The 20,132-nt window shown below is 41.2% G+C and overlaps 1 protein-coding gene across 2 annotated transcripts in view; it reads right to left on the bottom strand.

Moving 5' to 3' along the window:
- Positions 1-17,713, bottom strand: part of DENND1B (DENN domain containing 1B) — a 162,270-nt gene extending 144,557 nt beyond the window's left edge. For both annotated transcript variants that reach the window (XM_082311510.1, XM_082311511.1), the window contains exons 1-2: positions 17,682-17,713; positions 14,810-14,874 (exon numbers count right to left, since the gene is read on the bottom strand). In XM_082311510.1, the coding sequence (XP_082167636.1) occupies positions 14,810-14,874; positions 17,682-17,698 (82 nt within the window). In that variant the 5' untranslated portion in view covers positions 17,699-17,713. The remainder of the gene's footprint in view (positions 1-14,809; positions 14,875-17,681) is intronic.
- Between the last annotated feature and the right edge of the window lie 2,419 nt (positions 17,714-20,132).

The following is a 20,132-nucleotide window of genomic DNA, read 5'->3' as shown; positions in this document are numbered from 1 at the left end:
GTACATTCTCTATAATGCACTTACATCTTGATTTCCAGCAATGAGAACCAGCATATATATGCCATTTTCTCCATGGCAGTTTCAGGAGTGCTCATCCCCTCACTATTACCTCAGTTACACCAACACAATTTCGGTGCAGCCACGCAGTAACTAAGACAGCTTTTGCTTTCTCCTAGCTGCCCATGGAAAGACAGGCTATAGAATAGAAGACAGTAACGCTTACCACTAGCACCAGAACACTACTACCAAGAAATGCACTGCGCTCAGTATTAGTCATTCATTTCAAACTTGAAGCATCTATTTCCTGGAAAATGCTATTCAAAGACCTGGGGATTTTTGCAGAACTTGCCTAATGCATGCTTATTAGCAGTAACACTCATTGATGTGGCCCACAGTAATGCACCACTTGGGCTTTCAGCAATGTGATCCTGGCTTTCTTCCCTCCCCTTTGGGGGGTGACTGGTGCTTGCACTTCCTACTAACATAGAGTATGTGTTTTACCTTTGTGCAACCATTTATTTCTCCAGTTCGGTTGAAACGCAACATCAGCAAAGTCCAAAACGAACCTAGGATTATGTCTGGCCCTTACAATGCGGGGTTTTTTCATCCTTTTCCCTTAGTACTGCTAACTCAGATGAAAACATAAACCTCATGCATGCAAAGGAGGAAGCATGGACAATAACAGGACACTCAAAAGAAAAAAAAATATAAAAAAGAAAAATAACAACAGAGCTAGCTCTGTAAACATATTCCAGAGCTGAAAGATTTTGTATCCTATTAATAACTACTGAGCCATCTAGCCACAAGTTAGAAAGATATTTCATCTATTGTTTATAAAATCATTTTCTTTGTTGACTTACTACCATTCAAGGTTGGTACTCTGTATGACACTGTGGTTTGTACCACCGCATCTTTGGTGTTTGTGATCAGTTTTCTGGGCACAGGAATTTCTAGAGGGGAAGTCTGCAGTTCATCATACATAAAGCAGATTTTATCCACACACCTGTGCATTCTATCAATGCCCATAACTTCTAACACACCTACGTATGAAAGAGCATTCTTGTTTCACTGCTCACATATTTTATTTGAAGATAATTAAAAATTATACTATAATGTCTGAGAATTTCAAATTCGAGGAGTCAATTAGCATATCTCAACAAACCACCGTTTTTCATTGCTGCTATATAGTAAACATTCTCTTAAGAAGCACCTAATGAAGTTGAAAACATTGATTTCAAATTCATCTTTCCCAGCCATTGGTGTTCAAAGTAGATCTGAGAATAAAATCTGGCTCTCTGCCTAACCCTGCATACTTGCAATACTCACATCATTCCAGTATGTCTAGCTGATACACTGTAGAGTTAAACAAAATCCTCGAGAAATGTTGGCAAACAAACTATGACTATAATGGGGTAATTAAACTTTAGAACTATTGATTTATATTTCAAATTTGGTTTCTTTGGTTTCTAAGATGTATTATTTTCTTGTAACAGATCAGTATTGCTCTGTCACAGGAATATTAATTTAGGATAACACACAGCATACGCCGTCATTTCTTTTTGTTTTACATATATGACATGACTTCTAACATTCCCATGAAACAGATTAATTGAATATATACTGCTGGGACTTAAATAGAAAAAATTGAGCTTCTGGAACATCAATCAATAGAAAGCCACTTTCTCACTTTCTGTAACACTTAACTGTTTCAACATTTATCTCAGATTAGGCAATTTGTATCTGTTTCATGATTTGCATTGTGTTCTGACCCACAAGGACAAAGTTAATATAGTAACTGCTATGCTAAGTAATAGATACTGTTCCACATATCGAAAGCAACATTAACTAAATATAGGCCTAAAAAAACAAACAAACAACAAAACCCCCACAAAAACAAAACAAAAAACAAACAAACAAACAAACAAAAAAAACAAAAGAAAATACCAAAATCCCTTTGCTCTCATTGCATACAAAGCATTTTGAAACATCACTTTGTTTTAACTATTGTTTATACTGTTCTGGCACTTTCTATCCTAGCAAGGCTTTTTGTCTTGCTCACTGAAAGATGAATATTTCAAGATGTGCTGACAATTAAAACATACTGGTCATGCTTAGATGAATAATTCCTAGTGTTTAAATACACAGGAGCAGAACACCAGTAGCAGAAGTACCCTAGTAGCATACGTCAGTATCAAGCCTCCCTGTTTATATTAAGATATAGGGAGGAGTGTACACGATGAGACACAAAGCAAACAATGCACTTTTACCAGCTTATAAAATCCCATTATGTTTTTAAGACACAATGTGAGCAATTCTGATTTGGCTCCATACACAGCCCAGTTATGTTCCCAGCAGGAATCCAAAAGAACTGCATATACCAAGTATTTACTTTACACAGATTGACTCTAAATCCATGTTACGATACAACCGTAATGAGCACCTCTGCCACTGGCCTAAGCTGAATTCATTTCAGACTCTCTTTTACTAAAGTCATTAATGATGATGTTAACTGGTGAGTGCACAGATCATTCTGCAATCCCAGGCCACAACTTACTGAAGTGACTGCATACACAGCCAAATTTTTATCCTGAATACCTCTGTCTCCCTTTAGATGGACTGTTGAGCATTTTAAAACTTGGACAGCCTATGAAGTACAGCCACTGTTCACCAGAAAGCCAAAACTTCTACTGGGTACTCCTTTTGCAGAGGACGTCTTATAACAAGGTATCATACAGATGGGTTCTGTGAGAACAAATGCTGCTACCAAGAAGCTTTCTGGGAAATGCAGAGAAAATAAGTGTTTCAGAGCTGAGACACCTTCAGTCCCATGTTAGGAGAGTCAGGCAAGCCTACAGATTGAACTGAAGTAATTTAGGCCTGGAAGCAAAGTACTTTTTCCTCTTTCCAGAGCTTCAAAGCATTCTGCAGTTTCAGATCTTTCTCATCTATTCAAAATGCACGAAGCAGATCATATATGAGCAGATCAAGTTCACATTCTCCAGCCACTAACAGAGCAAGTGCTCATGTTTTGCCCGTCCTTGTGCATTTACTGGCTTCGAGAGCTCTGCTGTCCACAGCCAACACTGATTCACCAACCTTTCTATTTTCCAACTTTCACCCTATTTCACTTCCACTGAAAGTTCTGGTAGTTTAATTTATTTTTATTATTGTTTGATCTGGTCTATCCTTTCCTTCATTATTTTCCCCAACAGTAGCAGCTGAAAGGATTTCTGGTTTATTCACTGTTGAAAACATAATGCAAATTTCCCCCGAGGACTGCGAGGCCTGACAAGTATTCTCAACGACAAAGCGGTTTGCTAGATCTGTTAGCATCCAGCAACGTTACACAAAATTGTTTATTTAAGAAGAAGATAGTCACCATCACTAGTTGCCAGAGAATTTAAGGAAAGCTTTAATTTATTATGGTTTTTATGGCCAATGAAAAATGTTTTCACCCAGGCACTATAGAAGTGGTTATCTCAAGCACTTTTTTTTTTTTGTCGTGCAGTTTCATAGCATTGATTTCTAACATCACAATCAGAATGCAAAAGAATACATTTCAAATTATTCTGTGTAAAATACAGCATATTATATCAAGACTGAGAAAGAGAATTCTCTTTTTCAATTACTTAATTACACACGCTAGTTTGATCTGACTTTTTTTCCCTGGCTGACACTAATATAAGCATTTTTAGACTAGACCTTGCAAGATGCTATGGGGCTCTGACCCCAAGTAAAGGCAGATGTAAACATGTACTTACATTGCATGGGACGTGCCCATTCCCAGAAACTAAAATGGGTTTACTCAGATGCGCCAATTAACAATGCCTGATTGAAGCTGCAACTGAATGCTCAGAACCTCACCTCACTCAGTTTCCAGTGTCAGAAAGCTTTACCTGTGCTGGCACACAATCACTGTCATCACAGCTACCTGTGACACGACAGGAAAAGTTCATTAGTTTCAGCTAAAGAAGTAAGAGATTCATCTGCCACTAGGGAACTAAAGTCCTTTTTTATCTGGCAATATTCTTAGCAGGGAAAAGATACCTAGAACATGAATACCAGCAAAACTCTTTCCTGGACACAAAGTTTTTCAGAATTTCCCATGTTGTGTCATGATACCGTTAACTATTTTAAGTGCTATGAATTACTGCATGATACCAATCTAGCATAATTGCGCTCTTTAGACAGAATTTTATTTACACAAAATGAAAATTTAATCTATCTTCAAATGTGCAATGCCTTAAAGTGACCATGGGTGACAGGGATCTCACTGAGTATTTGGTTTTTTCCTTAAGAGCTAAGTTTTACTATGCAAACAGAAAACTGGAAGGCACCAGCAAAGTTGTTGAACATATTTCCTCAAAAAAAGGACAGGAGTTTAACATAACCCCAACACAATTCCAACACTGAGAGTACCCTAGAAGCTCAAAAGCCATCAGGAAGATGGCAGGAGAGAGTAAGGGCATCCCTAGTTTTTTTCAGTTTCCTGAACTGGCAACACATTTATTTTAACAAAACCAAAAAACCTGAAATTAATGCTCAGAAATGAAACAACAGCCTATGCTACATCGCACGGCATGAAAATCCCACCAGTTCCTCCTTATCTGACCTACGTGAGAAACATTTCCTGTCAGCTCCAGAAGCAGCCCCACCAGCTGAACAGCGAGCGTACCCACAGAGTAAGCCTGCCAGGTGCCACCAGAAGCAGGAAGGATGCTTAGCTCACATGCTGCTTTTAGCGATGCTAGGTATTTGAAGTAAAACACAAACAAACAAACAAGCCAACACACACAGTTTAGGAGCCAAATGACCTCCAAAGGTTAGGAAGAGGATGCATGAATGATCAGCTCTTGCTAGCAAGACTCAGTTATGATAACTGTTTCCCTCTTGTCACTCTAAAGGCGTAATGGTTTCACTCCATTATTTCAAACTCATGACAGACCTCCAGGTAAGTTTACAACTGTCACGTAATCCTTGTCTTTTACCTCTGTGCTGCTACTTTTTCTTATTTTGCGTTTAAACAGACCATAAGCACATTCACCGTAACACAAAACACTCTTTTACATTTGCTTCTTTATATTGCACTTAACCTGAGGATATAAAAATTATCATCGTTCTTCAACAATGCAACTCCATTCTGGAAACAGCTGCCTTAAAATGTTAAGCTTTCATTTGCAGCTTCTGAGGGAAATGATGCTGTGCCTTATAACCATTATCAGCACGGTTTCCCTGTGTCAAGTGCAACTCTCACAACACAGTTAAGTTCAATTCAACATTTAGCATCCAGCATTTAAAGACAAAGGCAGCAGCTTTTTGCATTTAGCTTGTCCTGTAACAGAGCAAAAGAACTGCCTCCTCCCAAAAGCAAACATTTGACTCAGTCTACACAATGACACCGTAGCTTTGCAATATTTAGATGTGCTCTAGAACAGGTCCAACTGGTACAACAAATAAAACCCTCGATGTGAACAGTAACTAAAAAGTCAGATGAACAAAAATTTCTTGTTCTCTATTAGAAGGTAAGCAGAAGTATTAATCATTCTTTGTGTCACTCTTTCCCATTCCGAGTTTAAGGAAAAATGCAATGGTAAACCAGCTATGGCAAAATACCTTGGTTATGACGATTATGCCTCTATAATGATTAAAACTTGGTATTAACAAAGAAAGTTTATAAAATGTCTCCTAAAGTAAACACAGAAACCCTAACTAATATGCTATTTTCAGACACAAGTTTGTAATTTTAGCTAGGTTTTAATCTACATCTGAATACCCACTCAAATGCATAAAGAAACCAGATCCAGATTCAAACTCTAGGAAACATAATCCAAGGGCGTTTTTCAAGCCTTATTTCTAATTAAGGATTTAATACTTGGACAGTACCTTCCAAAGGAGGATTAAGAATTTTGCAGAGGAAGACAGTATGACTGTAAACTGCTGCCTTGGCTTTCCCAGCTCAGGAAGTGCAGATACCACACCCAAAATCTTGTTCGGGCCTTTTTTCTCTCACCACTTCTGCTTTTTCTCTTCTCTTTTCCATATAAAGTTCAGTATTAAGTTTTAATCTTTTCTCCTAAACCAGAATCACAAAATATAAGAAGTCTTTGTCCACCCAAATTATTCAGTTCTACACACAGAGCTACAGTTCCAAGACACCTGGAAAAATGTCAAAGGCAAATATAAGAAACTAATGTTTTCAGCATTTTACTACTTTATCTGTCAGTCACATAGAATCTTCCATCCTAAGTATGTGCCTGTAAACATCATGTTTTCACCTGGATACGGTTGGACTTGATAATCTTAAACGTCTTTTCCAACCTAAACAATCCTATAATTCTACAATCCTGGACTTATCTCACGTCAGCCTACCATGAAAAATATGGATTCTTAACACATTAGCTGCAAAGCGGTGCTATGCTCAAATTGCTCTTACTACAAAATTATTTTAAGGAATAACAGTAGCACTTTACTGGCAAAATTTATTTTGGCTTCAGGGGTTTTTAAGACCTTCATGAACAGTCATATAACTCTTCCCTTTGTAGCCCTAATCATGTTTTATTTTATTTACAAAGTAAATAAGAAGTATCCATCCCAACAGTTATATGATGAGCACATGCATCTACGTTCATCTGCATCCCCAGATAATATCACCAGTGGCAGAGGAAAAAGAATCAAAAAGCCTGTTTCTGTGAACCAGACAGGAAACCCTACACTTCAGCCTCTTCAAGTCAGTGCTAGAGAGAGAAGTGTCTCAGGGCTTTGCAAAAAGCATTTTAAACCTTGAAAGTTTAACCCGTTTTCAAAGCTTTTTAAGCAGATTTTAAATCCTCCACATATGAAAGACAAGCCACTGAACTATGTATGAAGAGAACCAGCAGCATAACATATGTCCTGAAAGAACGATAAACCCCTGTGTAAGATGGACTGTTCGGCGTGTGGGAGGGCAGAAGCATGCTGACATTAGCTTAGAAAAATATGCAAACTCTTAACACTTCTGAACGCAAGCAATTTAAAAGCCCGCAAACTATCCCCTAGGCAGCCATCTCAAATAGTTAAGTACTAAAACGAAACTAAATTAAATTTGAAAAAAAGCACAGGAACGTCAACTTTCATACTGATTGACTACATTACATGATACAGGTTGCTGTTTTCAGCTTATATTTAGTTATATTAATACTAGTACATTTATTCTACTGAATTTTATACAAAATTCTTCTTATAAAAAGTTAATATTTGTATTAGTTAACTTATCAAGTTTTTCCCTTTTCATTTCACTTCCCAAAACCTGATCGCACTGCTGAAAGTGGCATATGGCACTACATGAAAAAATGACACAGTCAGGCAAATGCCTGCAGGGGAATAATTCATCTCTACCAGCATTGATACCACAGCGCCTGCCCCCACATTGCTACAGCTGGAATCTCTGGAGTGGAGCAGAGCCTGCGGCTCCTCCCAGGACTGTCCTCTGGCTGCTGGGGAGTAGGGTCGTCCCTCCCACCGAGGTCTCTTCTCCCCGGTGAAGAATGCAGGGGAGATAGGAGAAAGGGCTTCCTTGACCTATTTCTCCATCAGCTCTCACCCTTCCCCCTCCTACACACACATATCTGCACCCACCTCCAAATTACACATGCATCCAAGAATCTCTGTAGGTTGGTGAAAAAAAAAAAAAAAAATCTGTAGGAAATGAGGCACTGAAAAGCAGCAACATTTTCCTCCACATTTTTGCATCTGTGAAGAGAAGCCGAAAGCTGGCGTGACTACCCTCCATTTTTCAGTCTCTGGAGAATGAAAGGAAAAGGTAAAAAGCATCAAAAAGCCAATCTTTATCTTAGATGCAAAATCATAGTTGCCTTAATTGTTTTTGTTGTTCATAATTCTCCAACATCCACTCTTTGCTAGTGACAGTCCAAACACACAGAAGACATTGTTCATACCCTGAGGAGCTTTCCAATTAAATGAAAGACATTTGAATATAATGAAAACACTTATTTAGATACAACTGGAGGGTTTGAAGTTATACAAAAGATTATAATTTATGAAGGACTTACAGGTATGCTTGGTGCTCATGCACAAGAGAGCTTCAGCCAAACTCCAGCTTATATTCCTTGGTTTTGTCAAAAAGGACGAAAGCGATGCACAATCTCAGGCACTACCTGCTTTTGCCCTCAAAACATTACATAATCCTCAACAAAGGATTGTGAAATATTCTGCTCCTAATCAATTTATAATCCTGTAGAGAAACCGGGCTAGATTAAATGTCCTCTTCCAAGCTTTTTAGGTACCACCACTTGAAAATTTCAACATGAAAAACAAGAAGCCATTACAGGAAAGTAGCACTAACCTAAATAACAACGTATCAATTAATGAGTTGGGGGCGGGGAGGGGGGTGTTCAGCTTAATGAAACTTCAGACGAGTATGAAAAGAAAGCTTTATTTTTTATATACAAAAACTGCGTCTAAGACTATAATCAGATAGCCCATGTTCTCAAATGGCATTGTACAAACTGAAAAAGCATCTTTAACTTTTTATTGGCGTAAAATAAGTTCCAATATGGTAACATAATATTTGAGACTAAAAATCTACAAATAAATATGAGATTTGTAAGAAAGCCTATCTAGTTCATAGCAATATATAGTTGTTCTTCATAGTCACCTGAAGAACACAGCATGCTTTAAAAAGTTAGAGAAACCTAACTTTCTGTAGGCCAGTACTTATTTAGTATCCTTCCAGTTAAAACCAACAGTGAAAAGGATTGCAGCATATAAACGTTATATCAAAAGTTTTAATTGCTCTGAAAAAAATCCTGCAGACTTCTTCATGTATTACATACGATAGAATTATCTTTTTAATCAGGTTCAAGTGGTGTTCTGCAAAAAAAAAAAAAAAAAAAAAGTACGGCAGAGGAAAAGAGTTATCTGATCAGCACGTTACACCCACAGGCTGAGTCTGTGGTTAATAAACAGCTCTCTACAGTGAAGAAAAAAAAAAAAAAAAGAAAAAATAGTGCTTGCTCTGACCACAATCCTGAAAGCAGCTTTGGAAGACTCTTAATCAAAACCCTACCAAAGCTAGACAGGTTACCCATGGACAGAACTACCAACTACATTAAACTTTTTTTCAGAATTGGGACCTTCCCGGAACTACATATCTTATTAGTACCTTACAGATCACAATCAAACCTCATACAAAAAATTTTGCATTTCTGGCCTAATTCCTGGACTCAATTCATACAGTTTTTAACTCTACCAATACACAATTAAACTGGTTTGCATGGCTTTTCCTTGAAAATTTAATGAAAAGAAGACCCTTTAAAGAAAAATAATTTAGAGATCATGCATCACTAAGATTTATTACCATTCTGACACAGCAAGATAAACTACAGGAGTTATTCATGCAATTCAACACAACCGATTAAACACCTTCTCTGAAAATCACGTATCTAGCCCTAGAGCTATAGAAGGCTTCCTAGCACTTAAAGAGGAAATAGAGACAAAGCAATCAGATTTCAAGCCTTGTTCAAACAATTATTCTTTGCTTGAACAGAAAATGAACTGCTATTTCAAAGTGATTTTCAAGTAAAACTTCAACAGCCAGGACTAAAGCAGTCCAAGACCCAAACCACGACATTCAGTGGTTGAATTTTTGGGTCTACCTGCACACTCTATGGAGCCTTCTTGTTGCTTTTCGTATGTGCTATAATCAAAGAAAATAAAGGTGTAGCAAACAGCACCCTCTTAACCACACAAACTGAAACCAATCTGAGTTGTCTTCTTTTTGGGAAACTGTGGACAGAAATGCTGAAGACCTTATGTTCACAGAAGTTGTTGCACGTTGCCTTTCTACTGCTAGCTGCTATATTTGCATTGCCTTTTGTGTCTGGCCTCTGCAATCCAGTTTTAATAAAACCAATATAGGACATACAGTTTATAGAATGAGTTAAATTACCAACTTTATCTTTGAACATTTAACCAAAATGTAAAGTTCAGATGTGTGTGTATGCACATACTGTATATGTTTGTGTATGCATAGATACATACATAAATATATACTCTTCACAAAGATTACACTGGCACTATTATTTTGGACATGTCCTGTGGAAGAGTTCAGAAACATCAGCTTTCCAGAAATTGTTTACTTTTCCTGATAGAAGGACCTGCATAGAAAAAGAAAAAAAAAAAAAAAAAAAAAAAGCTGCAGACTGCTTTGGTTAGCCAATTTCTAGGCTCGAGCATATCTTACAGTGCAAAGTGCAGTGTAACTTTCGAGAGACAAGAGAGTGCCAGGAGAAGAGTAAAGTTGCTGTAGGTGCAGCTGTCGTACAACCTTGAACCAATAGCCTCATGCAAGACTATGCACTCAGGACAACTGTAACACTGCATTACCCCTGATACCTAGAAAGGGTGATTCAGCCCGAAGTGCAAAAAACTTGCATCTTTTTACCCTAAAGCTAAAGAGCAATGGTCGTCCTTAAAATAACACAACAGTTTCGATAATATTAGTGTCTGTTATCAAGTTGTCCTCTGGGTCTGTAAATGAAAATGTAATACAGAAGGCCAGCTGATGATGTTCAAATGAGCACATGTTTTTCCTACTTCTTTTGTTTGCTTGTTCATTAAGGAGTGACACAGGAAAGAATTACGAAAATCTGCAACTGCCTGGGAGGCAACATAAGACCTTTTGCTGTAAGGTGCTACTGACACTGCAATGCAAATGCACAGTTAACAAATATTGGGCTGTTAGAATAGCTTAGCACTCATCTCACAGTCGCCTAACAAACTCTGGTGAACAGAACTTAATTCATCTCAAAGGTTTGCGAGAATTGGGCTATGAATTTTCCCAAGAAAAAGTTGTCACACTAACAGTTACTATGTTTCAACACATCGTGTTAATTGATTCTTATCATCTTGACCATGCTGCAAAGGACTGGAAGTTATGACATGGGCTACAATCTGATTTTGGACCTAAAGGTTTTCTCTTCTCTTTGGAATATACGCCTCAACTGTCTAATTAAATACAGCTGAAACGCCAACTTGCAAAGTAAAGTCTTAGGTGTAGTATAATATCAAAAGCATCATTTACTCTGAAAATACAGTAAGCAATATATTCTAAATTGTTGAGGGAACCATATCCTGCTTTGTGCTAAGAGCAGGCATTAAGCCCTTCTAATAAACAGAAGATTTTTTTTTTACATAACCCCAGTGAAGAATAAACAAAGCTTGTCAGCAATAGCAAAAAATGTTACAATTCATGCTATTAGTTCAATGGAGTGCTCAATTATAAGAATATTCACATAAGTACCCTTTTTTCTCTCCCGTCCCAAAAACGAGCAAAGGGTTAGATCACTATTCTAGCAATGCTATTGCGCACTTCTGTAGTTTAAAACAGCGAGAGAGAGAAGAGAACAGCCCAAAAGGATAATCTATTCAGTCAAGAACACAGTATTAAGAAATAAATATTCAAGTATGCACGCTACTCTTAAATCACAAAAAACAGGTATTCAATGGGAAAACAAAATTTTGATCCAGCTATAATAAAAGATATGCTAGCACAACTGAGCCTGTAACCAATTCAGGAGCTACCTACCATACATGAAGTGATAAATTTACATTAACCTACATGAAACCTCTTAGGTGTTTATATTGAGTAGAAAACAATGTTGGAAATAATAAGTGGAATGATTTAAGAACAAATTTCATAATACATATAAATGTTGCTGCATTTCATGTATGTATGATCCTTTATAGCTGGAAGAGCCCTAGGACATTGTCAGATCTGAAAAATTAACATTCCTTGAGAGATATACTATAATTAAGAAGTTATCTAAAAATACTTTTTCAAAAGCATAACAATTCTAACAGCAAAATTTTTCATCATGTCACACTTGCAGGCATATTGCATCCTCCTAAAAACATCACCTTATTAACAACTACACATGCAGCAGGGCTATCTCAATTTATATTTGTTAAAACAGTTACACGCTGGCACAGGGAAATTAAAACGCAGGAGAATGCACACTACAGCAGAGCTTGAAAAGAAAAAGCTTAAAGATACATGGGTCACATTAAGGTCTGCCTCTCTCCTAAGTCGGGCTTCTCCTGCTGCTCACTCATGCAGGGAGATCATAATTTTGTGGCTGTGATATTTCCACAGCAACACTGGTGACAGTGATGTCACAAATTCAGCCCTGACATAGCTTCAGGATCAAGCACAAGGAGCAGATGGGATGCGAGGGAGAAAGCCCCTATTTAAACACAAATCTCTTTCATAAGAAAGAAAGAGGCATGAGCAAAGAAACAGGTGAATGGATCACGTTTTCAAGTATGATATATTCAAAAGATTATCCTAGCATGAAAATCTATTTAAAGGCAAGACCTACAATACAGGGTAACTGTCAAATTTGTTAGGCCTTATAATAAACCAACCTTGAAAGCTCCCTGTTTAGCATGACAAGCCTTGTGCTCCATTTCTAAAGTGGCGGTGAAGACAATACACTTTTGTCCCTTGTGAATTTCCTTTAAATAACTTTAACATTCAGATATATTAATTTGATACATCACTGTGCTCATAATACCATATGTAAATATGATGTCAAGCCCTCACTGGAGTGAGTTTGTTATCTGAATTAGATATAATAAGAAAGAAATTAAATCGAATCCCAGATGGGCCACCAAGTACAACAGGATGGTAACTGGAATATTCAGCCAGCACAATGTGATGCTAAAAGGGGACTGCACTTTTGCACTGATCTGCGGACTCATGCAAGAATCAATGCAACCTCCAGGCCAGCTGAAACACCCCTAAACCCCTTGCCAGTCACATGCCGCAGCCTCCAACACTACCAGTATCAGACCTCCTTTCTGCCTTTGGCCACCCCATGGACGAACAGCAACTGAGCCCATACGGGGTAGAAGGGATGACAGCAAAAAGTGGAATAGAAGAGGATGCACCCACAACACAGTCACAAATACAGTCTCCACATTAACTCAGGTCACAGTTCAAGGAGATACACAGATTTCTTAAAGAAATCAGAATTCATGTATAGGCAGTCATTCACAGAGCTGCAGGTAACGAGAAGTGGTTTCTCATGGCAGCAGAGGCAGAAAGATGCAAAACAAAAATCAGAAGTCAAAAGGGAGATTAAAGGAATTAAAAGGATATAGATCCATGTTCTGATCACAGAAGAAAAAACCCCACATTTTTCAAGATTTCAAGATGAAGACCTGAAAGGATTATCAACAGCCCAGCTCTCAGGAGGGAAAGGAAGAAAGGGAATAAAATCTGCAGGTTGAAGCGATGTGAACAGGCCCCCAGGAAGGGATGTCAGGTGGAGGCAGAGACTAAATGCACAATGCAAGGAGGAACATATCATAAGTCAAGTAGCTAAGCAGGGTTCACAGACATCATCTATGAAATTACTAAGGTAAAAACTGCAAAAGGGAGAGAACAGAAGGTAAAATGTGCCATGATACAAACCACAACAACGATCAGAGTCTTAGGAGAGCCCATCTGATTCCCCAAACCATGACTGTACCAACAGCAACCCAAAAAAGCAGGCAATAAACTGAAGGACGCTGGCTGGTCACAAAAAAAGTGAAAATACCCAAGGACTGCACCAGGACCAAGGCGTCATTCCACAAATTAATGAACAATCTTATGAAGAGGAGAAAAAAAAGAAAAGAGAAAAAAAAAAAGGCAGAGGAACTTGAGATATCAATAATGGATAACATGTAATACAACAGGTACAGAAAAGCCTGCTGGGATTGTCAGGAAAACACGTAAAGAACTACAATTGTTTAGCTTCAACAAAAATGTTTTTTGTAACATTTTAGGCATGTACCCATGACACCACTAACAGAAATGTTGAAATATGTTGAAATTAAGAAAAATGTTGAAATTAAAAAAAAAGGAATAGTTTGGGGCTATAAACTTCCACAAGCTTCTAACTCGTTAGAGTAGTAAACTCTGGAAACAGCATCCACTAGCACAGTAGGATAAGAAATATACTCAATTTTAAGATGTAGTTTATTGTTTTTTACAGTTATGATTAAGACACAGCTGTGGCAGACTAACACGACTACAACACAACCCCAACAAGACTTCTTCTCTCCCAGAGTTTTTATAAGGCTAACAACCTCAGATGCGAACACGAACTGAATTCCCCCAATGGACCTTCTAGAGGTCACTTTAATTTCAGCACTGGAATTCCCATCTTCTTTTTACCCAAGAGGAAAAAAGCCTCTCTCAGATAACTCTTGCAGTACTACATCTCTTTTACCATGTGTTTATAGAGACGTGAAACTGATGGCTAATACAAGCTCAAGTCAGCACTCATTGCTGTTTGTATCATGTATCAAAGCAAAGCAGCTGCCAAACATGAGCTAGAAAGTCAGTCTCTTTCTGTTGTTCAGGAAAGAACTTACTTTCTCCCTATCACACTGATCAAAATTAACATTCCACTGACAGACAGAAGTCAATTGTTCTGCTAAAATGAAGTCTTATACAAAACATTTTAAGACTAAAGAACTGTAGAAGACACATTTCAAGTCCAAGCTTTGCAAGCATTTCTCTCAGAACAAAAATATTTTTACAATAGCCAAAATGAAAACATAACAATAAAAATCCATGACAACTATGAATTAACACATTAATAGATTTTAAAAGGCAATAAAATAACCATAGTCGCTTTCTAATGCAATCCCAATCCAACAGCAATTCAAAACATAAGATGACACTAGATCAGGATACAAACAATTTTTTTTTTCCACCTCTCATTTCTATAAAGAAATATCAATAGGCACAGTACATTACCTTCGTTTTCAGATGCTTGGCATTTTACTTTCAGTACCAAATCAAAGGTACGTTCTGGATTTTCCCTAGAAGAAGCAAACACAACTGATTAATCAAATATATGTTTCAGACAGTGTTTCTGTCGTGTTGTATCTTTTCCATTCTATTTGTACAGAATAAAATTAAAATAAATTAAAATTTAATTAAAATAAAATTAGAAATCAGATTAGTTCTAAGGAAGAGCCAAAAAGTCACATTTCCCTGTACAGCCTTAAAAAAAGAATAAGGAAGATAAACAAGCTAAACTGTGTGATTTATTTAAGTGATACTGTCACTGCCTTATACATCAAATAGCTTTTAAGTCACTCCACCGTACCACGCCGAACAGAAAAAAAGTGCTAGTAAAATCTTTATCAATCAATCTGAAACATATTAATGGAGTCGTGGGCAGCCTTTTCTAAAGCTACATTTTATTTCTACTTAATAGGAATAGCCCATCATTAGACTTCCATTTTAATTCCACAAATTTAGCCGCTACCCTTTAAATGCATACGATTATCACCATAAGGCTGAGAATCACTTAGCTTCCTCTTTCACAAGATATTGATTGTCGACTTTGACTTTAAAGGCTGAATCTCAGGCATGATTCGGTGAGTGAGAAAACAATGCAATAACTAGGGACGGACGCAATCCCAAGCTAGCCAGGAGGATGAGAAGATGGAGCCTCCGTATCTGCAGCAGCCATCATGGTCAGCTCTGTGTGATGGTCAACGCCTCTTTCACCTCCCCAGTAAACACACACCTGATAATAATGAACTGCATATGCTAATAGCAGTTAACACTCAACCTAATCCCAAACTAAATATTTATTAAAACAGCTCTAAACGCCATTACTATACCACTCACCTCTCTCTGCCTACCAAGCATGCTGCTATTTATATTAAAAACAAGTGGTATAACTACACCCGTATCAATTATTTATTTAACCACATAAAAGGCTCACACTTGAACTCGCTTCTTGGGTAATGCTCCTGCTGAAGTCAGCTAGAGTTTTAGGCAAATAAAAAAATCGAGGACTTGGTTCCAGGGTTCTAGAATGCTTCAAATAAAGCATGCAGCAAATTAACACACTGTTGTTTCTTTAAAGAAAGTTTTGAATGAAATCCAAAGGCTGAGCTGGGGAAAATTTCAGCTGTGACAAATTAATTGATTCAGTAGATGCTTTCACTGACCTCAGCACCATCATCAACTGAGATATGCAATTATAGTCTATTTCAGGTTACGGAGACATAACCTGCCCATGTTACAATCTTTCATTGCATCGTATTTTAAAGCATCTAGTTAGGAAAATCCCGTATCTACTGATCCTATGTGTAGGAGATCAAATTCTGCTCTGAGTTACAACAGCCTAAATCCAGGATATTGGAGATTTACTCTGGTATTAAAGTCCGTCCATTGTTCCTCTGGCTGGCGAGCGGGGTCAGAATGAAACTGATAAGGCTTGGCTTCGTTGAGCCACCTAGAAGAGTGAACCACAAAAATCCTTCCTTTAAAAGGACTGACATCTCCCCATGATGTTACTCTAGATCAGGCACTGGGTTTATACTCTCAGGACATCTTCCCCTTCCATTTCTTTCTAAAACCCAGACCACACAACGCTGGGTTTTTAATGTGAATTGGTTAAAGTGTTACAAACACCAGCTCCTAGCTGAATTACCCTCATGAAGAAAGCTCTTTGAAGTAACACTGCATGCCGTCTTTCACTATACCACTCTAAATCTGCTTTTGCAGAAAAATGCTTCCAAGTTTACTCTTCACATCCCACTACGCTTAGAAGTGTCAAAAATGTGTCAAACTAGTCTGAGAATTGTCAGACTGTCTCTCATTTCCTTTACAGCTACTCGGTAGCAGCCTGCTTATTCATCATATATTTACACAGGGATTTTTGTCAATTCCTGAAACCCGTGTTTAACATCTTGTTGGTTTCCAATGTCAGCGAGACCGGGCGGCCGCTCCTGATGGGTAAGGCTGAACAGCAGTGCTTCCAAACACCTAAAAAATCTCTTTTGCACCTGCCATACCATAATGGCAAAGAGAAGGTTTGTAATCACTGGGGAGATTAACGTCCCAAACCTTAGCCCACCAGCTGCTGGAGGCAGGGTGACTGCGGGAAGCGGCACTGCCCAGGCCTGAGGGAGCTCTGGCTACCGAGGCAGGGAGATGGGGCTGCGGCCGCGCCCCCGCCGCGCCGGGTGGGCGCCTCGGGAGCGAGCCGCCACCATTTCACCACCCCCTGTCACCGGCCGCAGGCCGACGGAGCGCGGGCACCGCTCCGCCCGCCCCCGCGCCCTGCCGGGCGCCGCTGCCCGGCACCGACGCCTCTGACCCGGCGCGGCCCGGCGAGGCCGGCGGTTGCAGGAGCGCGCTCCCCACGCCGCTGCGGGAGGGCGACGGCAGGGCCGCCGCGCTGCGGCCGCCGGCGGGCCGGGAGCGGCGAGGGGCGGGAGAGCGGCCGGCGGCGCTGCGGCCGCCTCCTCTCCCTCCCCCGGCTCCGGGCCGGGGCGGGGGGCGCCGCCCCGCCGCTGTGCGCGCCCCGAGGGTCCCGTCTCGCCCGGGCCCGGCGCGCAGCGCCCGCTCCCGGCCCCGCCGCCTCCCGCCCGCCCCGCTGTCACTCAGCGGCCGCGGCGCGCCCGGCCCCTCGCACGCTGCCGCCGGGTGGGCTCCCCCGCCTCCCCTCCCTCCTCCCCTCCCTGCCTGCCCGCCGCCTGGCGGGCCCGGCAGGCCGGGGCGGCTGCGAGGCCTACTCGCCGCCTGCCCGCCGCGGGGCCCCGTTCGGCCCGCCGCTCCTGACAGCCCCGCCGCCGCCCCTCGCCGGCCTCCCCCCCCCACTCACTTGAACCTGCTGTCCATGGTCACATCGCGGGCCCCCGGCGGCTGCTCCGGCGCCCCCCAGGGAGAAGCGCCCCGCCCGGCAGGGGCGAGGGGGCAGCGCCGGCCCCTCTGCCTTCGGCGGCGGGGGCGGCTCAGCGCTGCGGCGGCGGGCGGCGGCCCATGGCTGCTCCGCTCCCCCGGCTCGGGCCGCGACTGCAGCGGAGCGGCGGCACCGCCTCCTCCCCCCGTCTCTCAGTTCCTGTTGCAGTCGCTCCGGCACCTTCTGGGAACCAGGAAGCTCCGCGGCGGCCCGGGGAGCCGCCGGGGCCGGTGTCACCTGAGCCCGGCGGGGGGGGCCGCGGGGCCTGCCCCCGTCAGGGGCGGCCTGCAGCCCCTGCCCTCCGCGGCAGGTGCGCTGGGCCCGGGGAGGGGAGCCCCGCTGCGCCGGGCCGGGCCCGGGACGGCTGCGGCCCCTTCCCCGGTGCCGGCCCGGGCCCGGGCCCGGGCGGAGGCCCCGCGTAGGTGGGGTGGGGCAGCGCACAGGTAGGGCAGCGCCGGCGGCGGTCATGTTTTACCTCACCGACACCTTCACCCGCTGCAAAATAAGCTCTTCATCCGAGTCCGGCGAGTGCGTTAACTTCTACGTCTTCACATCCCTTCTGCACTCTTTATGCACAGCAGGGAAGTGGGGCTTTTCATACTAAAGGTCATAAATGTTATTTTAACCTGCGGTAATCTGTTTAGCTTTTATTTTTATCGAATGCTAAACAAACAACCTCCCAAAGTGCTTAAGAGCTGGTGCAGTAGGGAAGGGCGCTGGAGTAAACGCACCGTCCCGTAAACACACGTAAAAAGCTTTATACCCTCGAGTGTTTCCAGTGAGTTGGGAAAGGAAGAAAAAATAACACTGTCCTTGAGAGGCTTCCAAGTCTCATTCATCTGAGAGGCACTGAGCAGCCAAATTCCCACCTACACCAAGTTTCCCTCACCAGCATAGTATCATCGCAATGAAAAAACGCATAAAATAGATTCTGTGGTACTGGGCCAAAGAAAAAATGTCATTCTTTTCACTCTTCCTCCAGAAACTAATCATCGTATCACCAGTTAAAAAGAAGAAAAAAATTCAAGCCAATTATATATTAAACACGTAAAACAGCATTAGTGTGTTACTGAGGATGAAAAATCAAATATTCAAAAGTCAGGAAATTACAAATACTAACTTTTCCAAAGCAATATCGTTTTGGCTTCATTACACATCCTACACACCTCACAGGATACAGATTAAATAGTAATAAAACACATAGATGTGCAGCGAAAATGACTGAATGTTGCGGCAGAAACCTTAGCTTTGGGATTTTCCTGGTTTTCAAGTACTTACTTTCCCAGCTTTCATTTTGCAGTAATTCTTGGCTGTGTTTTAACAGCCAGTATTTGCAACTCCCACTGAAGTAAATGAAATTGTTTGGGGCTTTGTATCCTTCACACATAACCACACACTTCATATAGCACAGGGGTTTTTTAGACAAAAAAAAAAACAAACGTGTGTTTTTGCATTCTGTGAGAGGCCCTTGAAGCGGGCAGCTTTAACTCATCCACTGTTAAATTTAACTTCTCTGATAGCACCAGTCTGGACTAAAGGGCCGGGAGGGAGGGGGAGCGATGCCCGTCCCTGCTCCAGCCACGGCTGTGGGAAGAGCAAGGCAGGGACCCTCCTGCAGCCGCCCAGAGCTGCTCAGCTGCGGTACCCGAGGCAGGCTGGCCGCATCCTGCACGCAGGGATGTGGCAGAGCTGAAAGGGCTTCAGCAGCAGCAGGCAGCAAGTAAAGCTGGGTACACGAGAAAGCACACGTGGGGAGGGAGACGATCACAAGCTTGTCTATACATCTGTCCTTCTACCTCCTTTCCACCCTCCATCTCTCCCCCCATATGTACTGTAAAGCACGAAGAATTTGAAACTCGTTGCTGAAAAAATGGCCAATAATTTAGCAAGAATGAATTTGGATTGGATGATTATCCAAATATTGCGATGTTTTGTTTGTGGAAAAATTCCATTTGAAGTGCACCAGAAAGTGAAAAAAATGCTGTGTTTCAGGATTTCAGTAAATCTGTATTTTGGATTATACTGAATGTTTTATAAACCTACTGTGAGTTTGCTTCTCTCTTCTCTTAAGCTGCTGATGCTTGCCACTTTTACAGACAGAAGAGTAGTCTGGCGGCCTGTCAGGCTGATCTACGGTGCGATTCCAGCCAGTCTCTTGGACTGGTGTCTGTCTTGGCAGATATGACCATCAGGTCCCTTGGAATTTATTTTATCGTAATTGGAGAAAAAATAGGTAGGGTTTCTTTCCCAAAGTAAATACGTGCCTTGTCACTAGAGTAAATTGACTGTATGCAGTGACTAAACCTTGCCTGCCTGGGAGAGCAGGAAGAGTGGAGAAAGTTCACGTTTAAAATAGAAGGCATACAAGAGAAA

This window comes from Platalea leucorodia, assembly GCF_965183815.1.
Source record: "Platalea leucorodia genome assembly, chromosome: 5".
In the NCBI taxonomy this organism is placed as follows: Eukaryota; Metazoa; Chordata; class Aves; order Pelecaniformes; family Threskiornithidae; genus Platalea; species Platalea leucorodia.
Note: the sequence above shows the minus strand (reverse complement) of the source record. Positions and strands in the feature narration are given on the sequence as shown.